The sequence below is a fragment of the Heliangelus exortis genome, chromosome Z, assembly GCF_036169615.1.
Source record: "Heliangelus exortis chromosome Z, bHelExo1.hap1, whole genome shotgun sequence".
Classification (NCBI taxonomy): Eukaryota; Metazoa; Chordata; class Aves; order Apodiformes; family Trochilidae; genus Heliangelus; species Heliangelus exortis.
Window position 1 is genome coordinate 10,190,630 of NC_092454.1, and position 20,303 is coordinate 10,210,932.

The window sequence follows — 20,303 nt, forward strand, 5'->3', positions numbered from 1 at the left end:
CTAGCCCCACACAAACCCCACAAGGACTTCCAAAGTGTCTGAATGAGCCCCACAGAGCCCACGCCAGCCCCACAAGGACCCCCAAGGGGTTCGAATGAGCCCCACAGGGTCCACACCAGCCCCACACAAACCCCCCCCAGGGCCCAGACCACTCACACAGGGGACCACCAAGGGGTCCAAATGAGCCCCACAGGGCCCAGAACAGCCCCACACAAAGCCCGAAAGAGCCCCCCAGGAGCCCCATGGACCCTGAACCCCAGCGGGGTCCCCAACCCCCAGCCCGGCAGCCGCTGAGGGGGGTGAGGAGTTGGGGGGGGGTGAGGGGTTGAGTGGGGTGAGGGAGGTGAGGGAGGCGAGGGGGGCGAGGGGTTAGGGGGGTGACGGGTGGGGGGGGGTGAGGGGGGGGTGAGGGGGGCGAGGGGGGCGAGGGGGGGTGAGGGGGGGTGAGGGGGGGTGAGGGGGGGGTGAGGGGGGTAAGGGGGGCGAGGAGGGTGAGAGGCGAGGGGGGGTGAGGGGTTGAGGGAGGTGAGGGGCTGGGGGGTGAGGGGCTGGGGGTGTGAGGGGCTGGGGGCTGAGGGGCTGAGGGGTTGAGGGGTTGAGGGGGGGCGAGGGGGGGGCGAGGGGGGTGAGGAGGGGTGAGGGGTGGGTGATTGGGGGTGAGGGGGGATGAGGGGGGGTGAGGGGGGGGTGAGGGGGGGTGACGCGCGCCGCCCCGCTGACGTCAGAGCCTTCCAGAAGATTCCCCCAGGGATCCCGCCGCTCCCAGCGCGCGCCCCGACCAATCAGAACTCCCGCAGGGGGCGGTGCCGGCTTGAACTGACCAATGGGCGACGGAGGGACAAGGGCGGGACGAGATGCGGAGGGAAAAGGGCGGTGGGCGGGGCCTATCTGCCTTTGTCCCCGCCTCCCTATCCGGGGAAGAGCCAATCAGAGCGTCGCCTGGCGGAGACGGGCAGCCGGCCGGCCCAACGGGGCGGGGCGCGCGTGGGCGGGACTCCCTCTGACGTGGCGGCCGGGAGGGAGGGAGGGAGGGAGGGAGGGGGAGGGTAGGAGGGGGCCAGGGGGAGGGGGCGGGGGCGGCTGAGGCAGCGCGCGGCGCCCCGGGACAGCGGGAGCGGTGAGTGCCGGGGGTGGTGTCGGCCCTGCCCCACCGCCCTGCCCCACACCGCCACCCCACGCACCCCGCCCGGGGGGACTCGGGGGGGGGGTCAGTCACCGTGACAGGGTACCGCTGTGGGGTCAGCGGGTGTCCCTGTGGGGCTGGCAGGATCGGGCCCCCAGCCCACCCCCTCCCCGTCCCGCGGGGTGACAGTGTCGCCGTGGGGCTGGGGGAGGTCGCTTCCTCGGCCCCGTAAGGGTGACAGGGTGTCAGTCCCCCGGACCCGTGGGTTTACGGGGTGTTGCTATGGGGCTGGCAGGCTCGGCCCCTCCGACAAGCGGAGGCCACAGGTGGTCCCTGTGGGGCTGGGGGGGGAGTCAGTCCCTCAGCCCCGTGGGGTGACAGTGTCTCTGTGGGGCTGGCAGGCACGGCCCCTCTGCCCATGGAGTGACAGGGTGTTGCTATGGGGCCGGGGGGGTCAGTCCCCCCACCCCGTGGTGTGACAGGGTGTTGCTGTGGGGCCGGGGTGGTCAGTCCCCCCCACCCCATAGGGTGACAGGGTGTTGGTATGGGACCGAGGGGGTCAGTCCCCCTGCCCCATGGGGTGACAGGGTGTTGCTATGGGGCCGAGGGGAGTCAGTCCCCCACCCCATGGGGTGACAGGGTGTTGCTTATGGGGCTGGCAGGTTCGGCCCCTCTGCCCATTGGGTGGCAGAGTGTTGCTATGGGGCCGAGGAGGGTCAGTCCCCCGCACCCCATGGGGTGACAGAGTGTTGCTATGAGGCCAAGGGGAGTCAGTCCCCCACCCCATGGGGTGACAGGGTGTTGCTATGGGGCTGCGGGGGGTCAGTCCCCCTGCCCCACGGGGTGACAGGGTGTTGCTATGGGGCTGGGGGGGTCAGCCCCCCCCCACCCCATGGGGTGACAGGGTGTTGCTATGGGGCCACGGGGGTCAGTCCCCCCGCCCCATGGGGTTACAGGGTGTTGCTATGAGACTGGGGGGGTCAGTCCCCCCCACCCCATGGGGTTACAGGGTGTTGCTATGAGACTGGGGCGGTCAGTCCCCCCCACCCCATGGGGTTACAGGGTGTTGCTATGAGACTGGGGCGGTCAGTCCCCCCCCACCCCATGGGGTTACAGGGTGTTGCTATGAGACTGGGGGGGTCAGTCCCCCCCACCCCATGGGGTTACAGGGTGTTGCTATGAGACTGGGGCGGTCAGTCCCCCCGCCCCATGGGGTGACAGGGTGTTGCTATGGGGCTCGCAGGCTCAGCCTCTGTGCCCATGGGGTGACAGGGTGTTGCTATGGGGCCGGGGGGGTCAGCCCCCCCACCCCATGGGGTGACAGGGTGTTGCTATGGGGGTGGAGGGGTAAGTAAGTCCCCTGCCCCATGGGGTGACAGGGTGTTGCTATGTATCCGGAGGGGTTTGTCCCCCTGCCCCATGGGGTGATCGCTTGCCTCTGTGGGGTTGGGGAACAGGTTAGCCCTCTTCCTTTCTGTGTGTGGGGAATGGAGGCTAAGGTGTGAGCTCATTGCCCCTCGTGGTGTCCCGGTGGGTCTGAAGGGGGTAGGAAGAAGGGGTTGATTCCCCTCCCCCACAGTTGTAACAGTGCATGAGAGTAAGGGGTTAACCCCCCACCACCACCCGAGTGTCCCCTTCCCTGGGGCTGTAGTAAAGTCCTGTGGGGCTGGAGAGGTCGGTGAGGTGAGGGTTAACCCATCTGTCCCTTCCGGATTAAGAGAACAATGTGCCCTGTTGGACCTGTGTGGTGTGACTAGGAAAGGGTTAAACCCCACCCATCCCTTTGGGGGTACCAGTGTAACCCAGTGGGGCTGAACTGGCTGGTCTAGAGTTGGTTACCCCCCCTTCCCTCTTGAGGTGACAGTAATAAGGTCAGAGGGACCAGCAAGGAAGGGGTTAATCCCTGTCCCCAGTCCAGGTGACAGTGTTCCTGGGAAAGCTGGTGACAGGGAGGAAAGGGTTAACCCTCCTTCTTCTTGGGGCAGACAGTGGGTTCCATGAGGCTGGAGCAGTGGGAGAGTGGGGGTCAAGTCCTTCCCATGGAGGTCACCGTTCCTCACCCAGCCCCCAAATGGGGCACCCCTAAATGGGGCATCACTTGGGGTCCCCACACAGATCTCATCTCCCCCTTGGGGCTGGGCTGGGGGCACAGGGAGCAGGGGGAGAGGTGTAGTGGGGGGGTTTAACCCCATCCCCACAGCAGTGTGAGCACCCCAGGGGTGCTGAGAAGAGGGGACCCTCTATGGGGAGATTCTGAGGGGGGCTTGACCCCCTCTCTACAGTAGCGTGAGCATCCTGGTGGGACTGGAAAGGGGGGGTCACTCCATGGGGAGATGCTGGGGAGGGGGCTTGAGCCCTTCTCTACACTCGCATGAGCACTCCGGTGGTTCTGGAAAGGGGGGGTCACTCCATGGGAGGAAGATGCTTTGGGACACACACACACACACTTGACCCTTTCCCGTCCCAGAAGCCAGCACCCGATGGGGCTGGAAATAGGGGATCTTATCTGGAGAGACATTGAGGGGGGCTCGACCCCCTCCTGCACCCCAGTGGGGCTGGAAAGGGGTCCCATCCCATGGGAAGATGCCGTCCTGGGACTGAGAAGGGGGCTGACGCTGACACCCTCCCCACGCAGGAGGCAGCACTTCATGTCCTGACGAATGTGGGACCCCCCGTATGGGGATACATCCAGGGGGTCCCGGGCCCCTTCTCAGGCAGGAGGCAGCCGCCAGGCGGGGGCGAGGCAGTGAGGGGGGAGGGTGAATTCCCCCCAACCCCCCCTTCCATCGCCACCCCACCCCACGCAGGTGCCGGCACCCCGGTGGGGCTGTGCTGGGGAGGGGGAGGCGGGCGGTGCGTGTGGGGGCCCGGGGAGGGGATGATTCATTGCGGGTAGTCATGACATTGCTGCCTGGTTGCTTGCGGCTGCCAGCCGGCACGGGTGGCACACGGGTGGCTCGCCCAGATCCCCTCCATCTCCCTGACCGAACCCCCCCAGCAGTCAGGCAGGGACAGGACGGAACCATGCCGGCCATCCTGCTCTTCTGGAGCCGCGCTGAGAGGTACGAACCCGGCCCGCGCATCCACACCTTTGCCGGCGGAGCCCAAAATTCCCTCAGGGTCCCCGGGGGGCTGCCCCGCATCGCGCTGAGCCGTGAGGGTGAGATGCCGGAACCCACCCGGTGATGTCCCGCTGGGGCTGCCTGATTTCGGCGTGGGGCATTCCGGAGAGGATGTTCCCCACGAGTGACAGTGACAGGCGGGGTATGGGGGGACACAACGGGACGGGACGCGGCGGCTTTGGACTTTCTTGGCGCGCCTGAAGGTGACTTCTCAGAAGTAGGTTTTGTGCCGACGGGTTCGGAGCAGGCGGCGGCACCATCCAGGGTCGGAGCGCGGTGGTCGCAGCTTTTTCTTGCTGAGAGGCTGAGGAGAGGGACACCGGGACCCCCACCGCATCCGACAAAGGGGTGGGGGGTTGGGGGGGGGGAAAGCCGGGGAGGTGCAAATTGGTGAACGTGACTTTTTTTTTTTTTTTTTTTTGCCGCCGCCCTACTTTCCTCTCTCCCGAGCCACCCGGTGGGTGCACAGCCCCGGGTGTCTGCAGAGCCGTTTCGGGGGGCTGCGCTCCTCGGCGGGGGCAGCGCGGGGGACGGGGTGATCGGGGTGGGGGCTTCAGCAGCAGCAGCAGCAGCGCTGAGGGAGGATGCGGGAGCTGGCGGCAGAGGTGTCTTAATCCACCGGCTTAGAGAGAAAGCCTGGGGAAAAAAAAAACAAAAAACCACAAACCTGATTAAAAGGCAAATTTTTGGCTGGGCGAACGGTTCCGTTGGAGGGCAGGAAGGGAAGCCACCGCCACCAAAATTCTTTTTGGAGCCACCTGGGGAGCGCAACCCTGGCTGCCAGTCTGGCGAGGAGCGTGCCGGAGGCGCCGCAGCGGGATGCTCGGCAGCCGAGCATCTCTTGGCGGCGGCAGCAGCAGCGGCGGCACCCCCGGCACGATCCGGCACCTTCCTCCCGGCCACCCCCATGCCATCCACCGGTGCCCCCCAGCACCTGCCGGCGCCTGCGGACAGCCGCGATGTTTAAAATAAAATTCGAGCCCTTGAAAATGACGGCGTGGACTCTGAATGTGTTCGTAAAGTTTCGGTAAGTGGATCTCCGCCTCTCGGGCTCGCCGGTTTCCCGGGCGTCCCGCGGTGACCTTGCACCCCGAGATGGGGTCGGGAGGCGGAGGAGGAGGGGGGGGGGGAAACCAAAACAAAAAACCAACAAAACCTCCCCGGTGCTTCTGCCCGGGGTGGGTTTGTTCCCTTAGATGACTGCAGGGCACGGGGATTATGTCAAACGATCGCTATTCAGCTGGCGCGCTCGCCCAGCGGTTTCACGGGCTGATGTCATGTGCGGAGCCGGAACAAAGATTTAATTTTTTATTTAATTTCTTTTCTCTGCCTGTGGTTGCAAACGAAGGAGGACAGAGGCTAGGCTGGCTTGGCGGGGCTGGGGGATGCTTGTGGTTTTCTTCAATGCCGGGTGGCCCTGGCTTAGCAGCAGGCATCCAGGTTGGGTGGGCGATTCTGGAATGGATCTCTGAACGTCCCTCTGAAACCCACCCTGCGGCACCTTTCCCTCCCCCCCTCCCCCCTTCCCCCCCCCCCCCCCGCCTCGCTCCCGAGGGGGTTAAATGGGAAAGCAGGAGAGGATGACTGAGCAGAAGGGGGAGCTGAGCGGTGGCAAGGCGCAGCTGATCCCCGGGAGGTGGGAGGGAGACCGAGTCGTGTTTTACCACCATCATCATCGTCACCCTCGTGCATGTGAGCGTCGCCTCCGGAGCGTTCCGTAACCCACCGGGTCACCTGCCGGCAGCTGGTCCTCACCGGCACGGTAAACGGCGTCTCGGTAGGGAAACTCCCCTCCTCCCCTACCCCACTCAGATGAAGGGGTCCCTGGTGGGCATCCTCACCCTGGCCACAGACCCCTTAGAGGTCGAGACCGGAGGTCTTGCGGGGTGGGGGCTGCAGCGTTTCACTGGGATGGGGTGTGTTTTCATGGGGAGTGCCATAGAGTTTGGGACAGGTGAGGGGGTTCTGGTGGTGCAGCTGGGTCAAGCTGGATGGGGTCAGAACGGGGTGCTGTGGTCCCAGCAAGGGGGGGGACAAACTGAAGGTTTGTCACCTGTGTATGGGGTGCAGTGGGGGTGACTTCAGCTCAGCTTGGCTCACCCTTGCTGTGGGAAGGTGGGCAACTTCTAGACAAGGGCTAAATCTCTGTCCAGATCCTGGTCTTTGTCACCGGGGAGTTCCTGCCCCACACTGGAGGCTGCTGTGGGGACAGGAGGCATCAGGGTGACCTTTGGCAGGGCTCTTGGCTTGTTCCCTCTCAGCCCCCCAACCTGTTGCTTACCTCTGGGTGTCCCACAGCCCCCCATGGAGGGCAGATGGGCAGGTGGGGGGTGGGCATGAGGGGCAGAGTGTCCCCCCGTGCCTGCGTGGGCTGTGTGCCAGCGCACAGGAGCTGGTACAGGAACGTGCTGGCACCCAAGAGCTGCCGTGGGAGACTGCTGCGGATGCTCTTCACACCCCCGGGGACCTTCTCCCACCTCTTCTGTCCCCCACCATGGGCTGCCTCACGTGTTTGTGGGTGTCCCCACCTCCCCTTAACTTGTCCTTCAGAGGTGCTTTGTCTGCCTTAGTCCCCCCTCCCCCAAAAAGCTCCTGCTCCATGGCTGAGGCAAGAAAGAGCAGAAGCAGGTGGTCCTACTCGAAGTGGCTGATTTCCAAGCCCCCACCCCATCACAGCTACCCCTCTGCAGAGGGGTTGTGGCCCAGGGCATGACCCCAGGCAATCCTTGGGTGCTTGGGATGGATGGCAGCCATCCTCCTCTGAGCTGCTGTGGCAGAATGGGGGGGTGGGGGCTGGGGGGGCTGGGTCCCTCTCAGACCACAGGGAGAGAGTCGGGACAGGGGGGACATCTGGTGGCTTGTGTGACGGTGAAGGATAGATACAGGGCAAAGGCTCACAGCCCATGCAGAAATTTTCTGTCTGCTTTCAGGTTCTCCACATCCCTCCCTTGGGTTTCAGCACCAAGGTTTTCCATCCCTTAGTAAGGCATGGCCCCGGGCTCAGCCCCCGCAGGACAGGGGGGAGCAAGCCCTGCGTTTCTGGCTCTCTGAGAGATGTAGTTAAAGTCTCTCGGGGAGTGTAAGTCAGGCTAGAAAGTGTTGGGTTCAGGGTGGTTTTTTTTTCGGTTGGATTTCTTTTTTTTGTTTTTTTTTAAAGCAAAAAAATAAAAAAAGCCCTCCTACCAGCACAAGATGTTTCTGTCTAACGGCTCCGATCTCTCTTCGCTAAATACAAATTACAGCTCTGACACTCCGGAGGTGCTTATCTCCAGCCTGAATGCCAATTGCTTTCAGGAACAAAATGCTTGAAGTTCCTTTAAGGTGAAGGCGGCAGCGCGGTCCCCGACGCTGCTTCCAAGCTACAAAAAACTGCTCTCATCTCCCGGGCTCAGGTCCCCGGCTGGGAGAGGACCCTGAGGGGGGAACAGACACAGTCCAGTGGCTACATTTGGACATGGCTCAGCCCTCCTGGCTTGGGGAGGGGACACACGGTCCCAGCCTGACGTTAGCGGTGCCATATCCCCTATAATAACCCCGTGCCCCAGCTTGGGCTCTCTCTCTCTCTCTCTCCCTCCCTCCCCCCACCAGCCTCAGACATGAGTCTCCCTCTTCCTGCTCCGGGGTTTGGGGGGTTAAAATCGGAGCCAGGACACGTCCTGGTACCGGGTCTCTGACCTCTTGGTGGAAAGCGTGGACTGGAGCCGGCTGTGGTGCTGCTGCTGGCCGGTGGGACGCAGGGAGCATCGGCTCCGGGATAAGTGGGTGGCTGTCCCCTCCCTGGCTGCCCCAGGGCCGTGCTCTCCTTACAGAAAGCTCTCTCTCTCCTTTCAGGAATAAGTACACGGCTCCCGGCAGCGTCGCTGTGATGGGGAAGGACTATTACAAGATTCTGGGCATCCAGACTGGGGCCAATGAGGATGAAATCAAGAAAGCCTATCGGAAAATGGCCCTGAAGTACCACCCCGACAAGAACAAAGACCCCAACGCTGAGGAGAAGTTCAAGGAGATTGCAGAGGCTTATGATGTCCTGAGTGACCCCAAGAAACGAGCTGTGTACGACCAGTATGGGGAGGAAGGTAAGAGGGTGAGCTCTGCCCACTTGGAGGCAGGGGTGGGGGGTTTTTATCCAGGAGGGAGCATTTTCACCCTCCCACAGGGTGTCCCTGTGGTCCATGCCTGCTCCTAAAACAGGGCTGGTAGCCACAGGATGAGGGTGACTTTAGGCTCTGTGGGTGCCAAAAACAGCTTCTCAAGCTGCTCCTTCCTGGTCTGCTCTGCTTTCCCAACCCACCACCCTGCTTCCTGGGGATTGCCAGGCTCTTCCCTGCCCTCCACCCCAAGCCCCAGGCAGAGACAATGGAATAGGAAGGAGCTCACCTCCCAGGTCATACCTGTGGCAATTTTTTATCAACCCTTTAATTGACCTGAATATCCTAAACAGAGAAGCACTGCTTCTGCCCACATTCCCCCTATCCCCCCGCACCCTCCCCCCTCCTTTGGGCACTGGTCCCACTGTCCTCCCGGGGACGGGCTGACATAGAGCATTCAAAGCTTTTCCCAATTTAAGTAATAGGTCCTTGTTTTGAAACCAAGCGGCTGCTGTTGTCTGGTGGTTGGCACGGAGGAGGAGGAGGAGAGCCACTCCACCACAGGCAGCCTTATTAGTCGAAGATGGAAGAGCACAACCCCATTCGAGGAGAGCACTGAATAGCATCGGCATTAATCAGCCCAGGGCTTGGGTGCTTAAAAGAGCAGGTCTGGCAGGAGCAGGCTGCCGGGTGGAAAAGAGTCAGCGCCTCCCGCAGGTGCATCCCCCGACCAGCCACCCCCCGGCACACAATTAACCAGCGATGGGTTAATTTTTCCATCCCTCGTCTGTGTCAGGGCTGTGTGATGGATGCGCCGGGCGTGCAGCTCTGTAAAAGGAGGAGGGGCTGTCTCCGGTGGGGAATCAGCCTTTCCCCCCTGGAGCTGACGCCTGAAATCGGACCCGGCTGGGGCTGGCGTCACGGGATTAAAGGTGAAACCTCCTGGCTGTGATGGACGGGGCCTCGCTGGGGGTTTGACAGCTAAAATAAGAGCAAGTTAAAGAGGGAGCCAAGAGCATCCCTCTTCTTGCTCCGACAACAGCAGACCAGCCCCACTCCACAGACCCCTACACCTTTCATTTCCCATCACATGCCATTTAAATTTTTTTTTTAAATGTAATTTAATTTATTTCAATTGGGGTTTTTTTTGAGCAATAAAATCCTGGGGATTTTGAGGGGCTTCTGCAGTGTGCAAGGTGAAATGAAAGCCCCTTCTGCCCCTTCCCCCCTCCCCCCGAGAATATTAATTTCATCCATCAGAAAAAGACCCTGAAACTTGCCTGCTCTCTGCTTGTCCCCCTCCTGCTGCAGGGGCTGGCAGGAGGGACAGCCTGTCAGAAATAGCCCTTCTCTATCACCAGTGTCCTGAAAATAGCTCCTGAGACAGCCTTGGCTTAACCCTTCCTGTGCATCCCCTGGTCACAGGCAGCCTCCTGGGGGGGACTGCTTGTCACACGTGTGTTTCAGCTGCCTGGGATCTGGGGTAGCTGCACTGATGTAGGGCTCAGCCTGGGACCTGGCAAGGGAGTTTCCCATAGGAATGGTTGCCAGAAGGTCCAGACCTTGAGCTTATTTGGGCTTTTGTGCAGTCTTGGGTGCAGGGAGCTATGTGCTGACCTGGAGGTCTGCTGATGTCCCCCTCCTCTGCCACCCAGAGTCATGGTCTCTGAGCTCAAAACCTGTTCCTACCTGCAGGACATGATGCTGCTGGAGCCCAAGAGACAGGGATTTTTTGGGGAGCCTGCCCACAGGGAAAAATGGAGGTGGGCTGGTCAGGATGTTTTGAGTGAAAAAGCCATGAACTGGGTGGAGAGAGCCAATTCAGTAGAGACAGTGGGGCAAAACCTGGATGGGTTCAGAGTTTGCTGGGTGTAGAGGAGAACTGTGTGTCATGGGCTGAGGTGATGCTTTCCTGGCCCTCACTCTCCACAAGTGGCTGGGCTGGAGGAGGGGACCTGCACCCCTAGGAGATGCTGGCAGGGTTGCATTCCCACCTGGAAAGTGTGGTCCCAGCTTGGCATCCGCTGGTGGGGATCCCTCACGTCTCCTCTTCCCCCTTCTCTCCCAGGTCTCAAAACTGGAGGTGGCTCCTCAGGTGGCTCAGGGAATACTTTCCACTACACCTTCCATGGAGATCCCCACGCCACCTTTGCATCCTTCTTCGGGGGCTCCAACCCTTTCGACATCTTCTTCGCTAGCAGCCGCTCCCGGATGTTCAACGGGTTCGACCAGGAGGACCTGGATATTGATGATGATGATGATCCTTTCAGTGCCTTCGGACGCTTTGGCTTCAACGGCATCAACGGAGTTCACCGTCGGCACCAAGAGTCCCTGCACACACGGAGGAAGGTCCAAGACCCACCTGTCATCCATGAGCTCAAGGTGTCCCTGGAAGAGATCTACCACGGCTCCACCAAGAGGATGAAGATCACACGCAGAAGGCTGAACGCTGATGGCCGGACCATGAGGACTGAGGACAAGATCCTAAACATTGTCATCAAACGGGGTTGGAAAGAGGGAACAAAAATCACGTTTCCCAAAGAAGGGGATGCCACCCCAGACAACATCCCTGCTGACATCGTCTTCATCCTCAAGGACAAGCCTCACTCACACTTCAAGAGGGATGGGACGAACGTGGTCTACACAGCAAACATCAGTCTTAAAGAGGTGGGTATGGGGGATGGGAAATCCCGTGGGATGGGAGGTGGTGCTGGGTGATGTCATATGGGGACAAGACGGGAGTTGGTCCTTGTCCTGCACCTATGAGGGAGGACCAGGTAGGTCATGAGAGACACAAATAAAGAGCTCTGTGGAGAGGAGCTGCAGAGGCCACCTTGTGCTTGGAATTAGGGGTGCTCAACCTCCATGGTGGGTGTAGGACACGGGTGCTCTGGTCCCTGCTGAATGTGCCTTGCTTCTTCAACCAATACAGGTGGCGTTTACCCATTTTCTCCCTTTTCCATATGTCTTGTCATTCTCTTCTAGTGTAGGGTATTCATATTAGGAGGAGAGCCCAAATCCTCTCTAGGAACAAGGGAAAACCCAAGCTGGCTGGCATGAGTCTGGTCCCTGCTTGTTCTCATAGCTGAGCCTGCTGTGGCTTTGTGACTGGTTGGGATGGCACTGGGTGCCTTTCCCCACTGACAAAGAGCAGGGTCACGTGAAGAAAGGTGGTATTTTCCATGATTCTGCCTTTCCTAGATAAAGGACCAAATACATGCAACACTCAGGCTGTGAGCAAACTCCAGGGCACCCCAGATGCCAGTCCTGGAGGTCACGGCAGGGCTGGATCCATCAGAGCCAGCAAGCTGGGTGAAGGTAGGGAGGAAGAGGAGGTTACCCCAGTACAAGATGTGCTGTTCACTGCTGCTGCTCTATAACTACCTTTTAATAAATCCCAGCTGGCAGCTGCTTTTAACATTGACGTTTTTGGCAGCTGCCATTTGCAGTTCCTTTCAGACTGTAGACGCTGTCTGTCTTCTTAATGAGCTGATTTTTTTTTTAATGGGTTTTTTTTCTAATTTTTTTTTTCTTTCTGAAGACAGATTTCTGTTAAATGCTTGTAATAGAAATAGGCCCAATGGGCCAGACCTGAGGCAGGAAAATGTGAGCTTGTCATTGTGCTAGCATGCCAGGAAGCTCCTGTGACAGCTGTTGGCCAGCTGAGGCTGTGGCCAAGTGTACTGGGGGCACGGGGCAGCCACGTGGGTCAGGCAGAGCTGGGTGCTCCTGGAGCAAACTCAGCTGAAGTTAACCTGCAGACTCAGGAGCTGAATTTACTTTGTGCTGCAAAGTGAAGAGGTTTACTCCTGCAGTGGCTCCCCTGGCCCCTCCAGAAATACTCAGGTTTCCTTATTTATGGAGCTGTGCATGCCATATCTCAGATGTTTCCTTCTGAGCATTCCCCTGTCTGTATAATTAACCCCAAGCTGTCTGTGCTGATGGACAGACCATGTTATGGCAGAAGTCCATGGCCTCTTCCAGCTGGAGGGACTCATGCCTGGAGCTGCCCTTCGAGCAGCAAGCAGAGAAACCTGCTCCACCCCCACACGATGCTGCCCCAGCAGTGCCAGGCAGCCATGGTCTGCCTGAGCAAGCTGTGTGAGCTGGCCCTGGCTCTGCACCATACAGCCACAAAGCAGAAAATTGTTGATCCAGGCAAATTCCTTGACTCTTGAAGCTGGATTGTCTGGCCCTCTGTCCACCCAAAACACTGCTGAAGGAGAAGCTGGTGCCCAAGCATCCACACACCAGCCAAGGAGTGGCACACCACGAGGCTTTACTGCTGGGAGCAGTGAGTTTTAACTACTGGCAGCTTCCTGTGCTAGGAAGAAAATCTGCTCTATCCCAGCTGAAAGCATACCCAGGTGAAAGTCCACAGCTTGCAGCCTAAGGCTTCAGCAAATCTAGCTCCTCCTGCTAAGCAAAGCTATTTATCCTCACAGTTCTTACCACCACAGACCCACTGTGCTGGTCATCCTTGGGCAACTTGCCAGCCTGCTGTGTGCCAGGGCAGGGTGATGCTCTGCTGCTTTCATCTTCCCTGAGAAGAGGAACCTGAAGTGTTCTGTGGCAGGAGCAGATGCCAGGACATCAGCCAGGATGTGCCACCAGCTCATCCTGTGTTGGATTACAGCTTCTTCATCACCTCAGCCTATGGCTGTAGCCTTGGGCACTCCCCTCATACCCTTCCTCCTTGCAGGTCTGGTGTTTTTTAGCTTGAGTTTTTGCCTTTTCTGCTGCTGTGGGAGCAGCACAAGCAGAGCTGTGGGTGCTGGGTGCTTTGATCTGACCCGTGGTCATATCAGAGGCCCTTCACCACCACCCTGGTGCCACGGGGAGCAGGGCACCTGCTGCTTGGGCCAGGGGTGCCCAGGACAGCATCTTCCTCCTCCTCCATCCCACAGAGCCCCCTGGGGAGACAGTGCCCCTTCACCCCCGTCCCAGCCCTGCTGGGTGCAATGTCCCACCAGCTAGGTATTTACCACCTGGCTGCTACAGAGCTGGAGGTATCTGAGGGCTTCCCCAGGGACCGGCGGGGAAGTGTCCCTTCCTAAAATTACATCAGTGAGAGGCTGAGGGAGGGAGAAGCAGTTCTGCTCTAAGGAGGAGCTGCCTGCCACCCACCCAGCTGCCTGCCCCACGCTGCCCTGGGCAGCCACCTGCTTTGCATCATCCTTTGCCTGGAGTCACCTTCCTCAAGCATCCCCGCCCGGGACGGCACCGGCGGCGTTGCTGCGAGTGGAGGAGGACCCAACACTGACCCAGATACAGCTCTGCTCTCACGGCACAACCCCGCGGTGGTTTCATCCCTAGGGATAAACCCTGCCTCTTTCTAGGATGCGGGGCAGCTCCTGTGGTTGCTGGTTCCTGGCTCCAGCAACCATTTTCCCAAATGCCAGCAGAATTGGGCAAGGAAAAAAGGGAAAAACAGGGACATATGGCAGAGGAGCGATCGTCTCAAGATTCTTGCGTCTTGGCTCTAGGAAGGAAACATTAAGATCCCATCTGCCTTCCCTGTTACTGCCCACTCCTGCTTGCATCCCTCTCTGATGTAGGGAGATCATCCTATGGTTCCCCCAGCCTGCTGGAGCTCAGGCAAGCACCAGCAGCTCTCATGGTGCTGGTGATGGGCATCCTGCTTATAGCCAGGAAAGATCATCCCTGGAGCAGACACTTTCCAGGAGGGCACCCCGTGTAGATGAACTGTGCAGAGAGATGGCCCCAGCTCACCTGTTGTCTGCTCACTGGATCCCCTCAGCTGGGTCTGGCAGAGGCCATGCCATGATCTCAAGGCCCTGCAGAAGCTATTGGCCCTAAGACAGTGGCCAGCAGGAAAACAGGAGATGTTTCCTCTGGTGCCTGTTGCTGCTTTGCCACTGGAGGCTTTTCTTGGGGAGTGGGATGCAGAGCACTCCCCCTCAACCCCCTGGAAAAATCAGGTCACATCTTCCTCCCCTCCTTTTACAGGATGTTTTTTTGGGAGGGAAGGCAACAGGAGGTCTTGGACCCCTCGGATCCAGCTGACAGGGGCAAGCCTGTGCCAGCCCCCTTGCTGGGAAGCTGGAGGCTGCCCCCCCAGCAACCCACCCCCTCTTCCAGAAGCATCGTTCCGCAATTTTCTCCCTCAGCCCTTGACGAAAAGCCTGGAGACAATCCTGCCCACGTTTATGCCAGAGCTGTCTGAGTTATTTAAGGACAGAAGGATTTCTTGCTGCATTCCTGCATCACGTGCCTCGCTAATGCCTGCTGGCTTGTGGCTGCTACCAGGGGATGGGGTACGGGGGGGGGTGGCACCCACAAAAAACATCTTTTGGCTTTGCCATGGGGACCGGCCCCGGCTCGCAGGAAAGCTGGGTGCTGTGCCATGGCTGCAGCACTGTCCCACACCAGAGAAAACCTTTTGTGGGCTGCTGGTAGCAGGGGACTGGAGGTGAGCTGTGCTATAGATAACCCCCGGCACAGAGCTCCAGAGGGCGGCAGCTGATGGACCACAGCGGCATCCGATGATCTCAGCTGGGTAGCAAGGGAAAGGGGCTAAATTTAGCCTCTCCTGTTGCTGTGAGCGTCCAGGAATTTGCTGCTGGGGAGCCCGTGAGGTGGGGTGGGGAGGCCCTGTGCCACCCTTCTCCCAGAGCACTGCTTTTCTGGAGCACCCATGTTCTGGAGCATCCCTTTCCCAAGGTTTCTGGAGTTCCTGTGCGCTGGAGCATCCCTTTCCCAGGGTTGGGTTTTGGAGTAGCTATGTTCTGGAGCATCCCTTTCCCAGCGTTGGTTTTTGGAGTACCTGTGTTCTGGAGCATCCCTTTCCCAGGGTTGGTTTTTGGAGTACCTGTGTTCTGGAGCATTCCCTTTTCTGGACCATCTCTCTCTCCTGGAGCATCTCTGCACAGCTCCTCCAGCCCACTTTGTGGTGGTTAGACTGGGCTGGCACTGGTGAGCATCAGCCAGTGCAGACCTGGGTTGGGGTAGGTGTTGGGGTGTGGCTGTGGGGAAGCTTTGGGACGCGTGTGTCCCCAGGTGTCCCCAAGTGACAGCGTGTCCCTGCTTCTCCTCCCTCCAGGCCTTGTGCGGCTGCACCGTGAACATTCCCACCATCGACGGGCGGGTGATCCCACTGCCCTGCAACGACATCATCAAGCCAGGCACAGTGAAGAGACTGCGTGGGGAGGGGCTGCCCTTCCCCAAGGCCCCCAGCCAGAGAGGAGATTTGATCGTGGAGTTCAAAATCCGCTTCCCGGACAGAATAGCTCCCCAGACGAGACTGATCCTCAAGCAGCACCTCCCGTGCTCCTAGAGCCCGGGGACTCTCCTCCAAGCAGCAATACTCCAAACCCATGTGCTGCAGCACCTGGCTCACACGGAGCAGAGGTGCCACAGCACTTTCAATTGCAAAAAAAAAAAAGACAAAAAAAAAAAAAAAAAAAAAAAAAAAAAAAGCCAACAAAAAAAAAAAAGCCAACAACAAAACACAACACCCTCACACCACTTTCCTCCCCCCAAAACCTGCCTGACCCACCCCCCCCCATCCATCTCTCTCCCCATCCATCCTTCTCCCTCCCCATCCCTCTCCCCTATCCATGCCTCTCCCCCTTCATCCCTCTTAGCCTGTTTTTACTCCAGCAGCAGGGAGGCTCCTGCCCATCACAGCTCTCCTGGCTGCCAGAATTTTTATTCCCCCCCTCCCCCCCCGGAGGTCCAGTGTTCCCATCTCGCACAAGCGAGCAGCATGGGCTCTGTGCCCCGGGGGGGGATGGGGACGTCACGTTGTGGGTTTTTTACATCACCTGCTGTTCAGGCCACTTTTCCCACAAGAAGCTGGACTTGTCGGGGTCCGGCGCAGTGTAAATAGGACTCCACAAGATCTAGCCCCCCCCCCCCGCTGTGAGTTTTTCTCTTCCCCTCTTTGATACTTGCTGCTGATGGGGATCCCGGCTATCCTGTGGTGCCCATGGCTCCCTCCCGCCGTGGCCATCCCCCTGTAGCCGGACTGTTTCTCACCTGGGACCACGGTACAGAGTCCGACCGTGGTCCGCTCTCCTGTGCCAAGCCTACAACCGAACCTCGGCTGTGCCAAATGACGGAGCACATGGGGATGGTCCCGTTCAGCCTCCTGCCCCTGCCCGGGGCCGTGCCCAGGGGCAGCAGCTGCCCGCAGAGCCCCAGGCAGCAGGAGGAGGGGGGAAAGCCCAGGGCGGAGCTTTCATGTTCAGATGTGTTGAGTTTGCATTGCTGCTTTTTCTTTAAATACGTATATATAGAGCTCGTTAGGTAAAACTCCTTAAGGGTTTTTTTTCTCTGCCCGCTTTGGGGTTCCTGGGGTGGTGCACCCTGACTTTTTTTTTTGGCGAGGGGAGATGGTTCAGACAGATGAACATCGAGCCCGTCGCAGGGGATGTGCGTGTAGCACAAGTCAGGGTGCAAAAGCAGAGCCAAGCGTGAGCAGAGCTGTGGGTTTCACTAGTGTTTGAGTTCAACCTTAGGGTCTTTAGTAAGAAGAGAACAGTGCGTGTATATATTTTTCTACAGGGATGATCCATTCAGGAGATTATTTCTGAGCGTCGGGATGGAGTTGGAAGGCGCATGAGGCAGTCTGCTTGGTGGCTTTGTTTTCAAATGCTGTATTTTTTTAAAACCTTTGGATTTCCATCAGGAGAATTTTTATATTTCTTAACCTTTCTCAGCCCACTCTGCCTCGTGCCAGCTTTTATTTTTCCCGGGAAAGGGCTCCTACGGAGCGGGAGGCGCGTTTGACCTGGCTTTGTATGTCTCCTCTTAGACCACAGCACCTCCCAGAAAAACCCTGCCACAATATTCCCCCTCTCCTGGGTTTCCTTTTTCTTGAAGAAAAATAACTCGAAGCAAGGGTGTGTGTGTGCGCGTTTCTTCTGGGGCGGGGGCTGTCTGTCAGGGCTGGGTGTAGAGCTGTTACAGTGTGTCATACGAGGTGAGGAGAGCCATTAGGCACTGCTTAATTAATTGCCTGATTTGGCCGGCAAGGGAATGCTGCTGGTTCCCTCTGCCAGTCCCTGTGGAGCGCGACGCAGAGAAAACCTGGTGGACACCATGAGCGAGAAGACAGGCCAGCGTGCAGATGCAAGCTGCTTTGTTTTTCTCGGTTTCAATGAGACCTGAATGTTTTATAGTGGGGTTGTTTTGTTAATTTCTTTTTTCCTTTTTTTTTTTTTTTTTTTTTTTTTTTTAATGTCAGTATTGAGAGACTAAAGTAAGAAATAAAATATTTTGAAAAATACATTTCCCTGGCGCGTGTTGTGACGGGAGATGCGGGGCTGTTGCTGATGCAGGCAATGGGGGACGGGGTAGTGGGGTCATCCTGGGACCTCCAGGGGTGGTAGTGAAGAGAACAATGGGCCTGGGGCCCAGGGACCTTGAGGAAGGGGAAGATGAAGATCTGTTTGGTTTGTCTACTTGGTGCACAGGACTTTCAGGGACTGATAATGAGGGGATGGGGACAAATATGTGACTCTCTTGGTCACAGAAAGTGGACTTTACCCTCCACGAGTGGCATTGGCTGTGCTGACCCCATTGGCAGGGGTGGTGAGCAGGGGGTACTGGCCAGGGGCTATGGCATCACCCTGCAACAAGCTAACCCCGAAACCCACACAGCAGCTGACGGGCTGAACACAGAAGGAAGGGGACAAAGCCCCCCCGGCCATGGGGACTGACAGGGCTGTGGGAATGTCCTCGGAGCAGGAGCAGCCACGGGGAAGGACCCCGTCATGGGGCAGGAGATGTCAAAAGGGAGGGCATGTCCGCAGGGATACCCATCGAGGGGCGATGGCTGGGGAGGGAGGGAGGGAGGGAGGATGTCTTTGGGGAGGGGGCAGACATGGGACAGGGGATTCCCCAGGTGGCAGGGGGTGACATTGGTGGCCGGGGATGCCGCCGGGCAGGGGTGGCCCCAGCGCCCACGGGCAGAACGTGGCCGCCGCCTGCCCTCTGCTGGCAGGAGCACCTACAGGGCCCGGAGGGGACCCAGAGGCCTGGCCGGGCAGGGGACCCCATCCTGCACCCACCGTGGCTGAGCTATGAACACGGTGAGGTCCCGCGGTCCCCGGTTTTAGGGTTGGGGTGGGGAGGATGCAGCTGTGGAGCCACACGGGTAACCCCAGGGGGCACAAGGGGGTGGTGACCATGGTAGCAATTAAAGGGCTGCCCTCAGCTGCCCCCCATGCTAGCCACAGGGCAAGCCCTAGCCCCCAGCATCCCTGGGGGGGAGGGAGGGGGCTCTGTCCTCAGCAGTGGGCAGGGGAGGGGCTGCTGCAGGAAGGCTCCGTGCCCCTGCAGCTGCTGGGGTCTCTGCTGCAGGCAGTGGCCCCTGGCAAAGGGGAGAGGCTGGGGCAAAACCCCTGAGGCAAAAATGTCTCCTGAGGCTGCTGTGTGTGGGAGGGGGGCAGCCAAATTCTCCAGCTGTTGCAAATGCTGATCTGATGGACACCCTCAGCCCCCCACCCCTCCCAGCAGGTTTACTCTGCTCCAGGGCAGACATTCCTGGAGCTCCCGTGGGTGCTGTCCCCACCAGGAGCCATGTCACACAAGCAGCAAGGAAGAAAGATGAGGTTCTGCAGCCCTCCTGCTGGAGTTAATCAGCATTTGCAATTAGGAGAGGCAGCAGAGAAAAATGGGACTGCCAGGAGCTGGGACACACATCCCACCATCCCATACCCAGCTTGCCCTGGGCTCCACAGCAGAACCACTGAGTGATTGGAGTTGGAAAGGACCTTGAAGATTTTGTAGTTCCAACCCCCAGCATGGGCAGGGATATCTCCCACCAGACCAGGCTGCTCCCAGCCCCATCCAACCTGGCCTTGAACACTTCCAGGGATGGGGTATCCACAGCTTCCCTGGGCAGCCTGTGCCAGTGTCTCACCATCCTCACAAGAAAGAACTTCTAATTTCCAATCTAAATCAACTGTTTGAAACTGTTTCCCCTTGTCCAAGGTGACAGGACTCCCCTTGTAAAAACCCCTTTCCAACTTTCCTGTAGCTCCCTCAAGTAGTGGAAGAACATAGTAAGGTCACCACAGATACCAGGATGGATCTTCCCCTGGTGTTGACTGGGGGGGTGACAGTCCCAAACTGGTGGGGAGGAAAAAACCCACACCCTGCCAGAGCTGAAGGCTTTTGGGAGTCTTGGAATTCTCCTGGTGTGGGTGCAGATCTGCCCCTTCCACACCCCTGGTCAGCTGAAAGCAGCTGGTTCCTGGTTTCCTTCTCTGGAGACTGGAGCTGCTTCCCTGGGGCTTGCACTGGTGAAGCAGCAGACACAAAAAGATGTGGGGCAGGTGAAGTGCAGGCAGCCTGGGAGCAAGAGTCCAGGTTCCAGTTGGACCAAAAAGGAGAGATGAGGGGCAGAAGCACCACCCCTACTCTCTTCAGCCCCTCAGTGACAGGAGGAAGCTGTGGCCAGGTCCCTGCAGAAGTGTACAGCAGTCTTCTAAGAGGTGGGATGAGGACAGGGCAAGAGAAGTGCTGGCAGAATCCTGAAGTAGGACACAGCCCCTGAGTTGCCCACCCTCCCCGGGGGACCTGCAGACCTCCTGCTGTTGTGCTATTTAAACACAGCGTTCCCGATTTCACAACCCCCCTCTCTTGGATAGTCCCATCCTTCTGCTGCTCCAAGACTCCCCTCTCCTTAAACCCTGGTTTGATGGTGCCCTCAGAGATGTGACGGGTTTTGGGGCAGGAAGCTGCCCTCACCCAGCTCCTGCTGAGGGGCAGCTTCTCTTCTCCATCGTGATTCAGACTCAAATGCCTGGGGCACCCAACCTGCTTTTAACATCTCTGTTAATCTGCTTTTAACATCTCTCTGCAGAGACCCTCAGTCCCTGCATCCCTCCCAACACTGATGAGGAGCAAGGCCTGGCTTCTGGAGTGAGTCCAGAGGTCAACAAAGCTGGGGAAGGCTCTGAAGAACAAGTTCTGTGAGGAGCAACCTGAGGGAACTGG

The 20,303-nt window shown here is 58.8% G+C and overlaps 1 protein-coding gene across 3 annotated transcripts; it reads left to right on the forward strand.

Annotated features, from left to right (window-relative positions):
• Positions 1-1,036: 1,036 nt before the first annotated feature.
• On the forward strand, positions 1,037-17,586 carry DNAJB5 (DnaJ heat shock protein family (Hsp40) member B5). Of its 3 annotated transcripts, none has more exons than XM_071730378.1 (4): positions 1,037-1,117; positions 8,077-8,321; positions 10,402-11,000; positions 15,397-17,586. In XM_071730378.1, the coding sequence occupies exons 2-4, from the start codon at positions 8,111-8,113 to the stop codon at positions 15,628-15,630; spliced, it is 1,044 nt and encodes a 347-aa protein (XP_071586479.1). In that variant the 5' UTR covers positions 1,037-1,117; positions 8,077-8,110; the 3' UTR covers positions 15,631-17,586. The 3 variants fall into 3 exon arrangements, with proteins under 3 accessions (XP_071586479.1, XP_071586480.1, XP_071586478.1); XM_071730379.1 differs by lacking the exon at positions 1,037-1,117 and adding an exon at positions 7,773-7,971; XM_071730377.1 differs by lacking the exon at positions 1,037-1,117 and adding an exon at positions 7,776-8,003.
• Positions 17,587-20,303: the final 2,717 nt, after the last annotated feature.

Excerpts from the sequence above, each read along its gene's own strand:
- DNAJB5 (XM_071730378.1), top strand. The coding sequence starts at position 8,111 with ATGGGGAAGGACTATTACAAGATTCTGGGCATCCAGACTGGGGCCAAT. Across the intron at positions 8,322-10,401 it reads CGACCAGTATGGGGAGGAAG|GTCTCAAAACTGGAGGTGGC; the intron begins GTAAGAGGGTGA and ends CTTCTCTCCCAG. Across the intron at positions 11,001-15,396 it reads CAAACATCAGTCTTAAAGAG|GCCTTGTGCGGCTGCACCGT; the intron begins GTGGGTATGGGG and ends TCCTCCCTCCAG.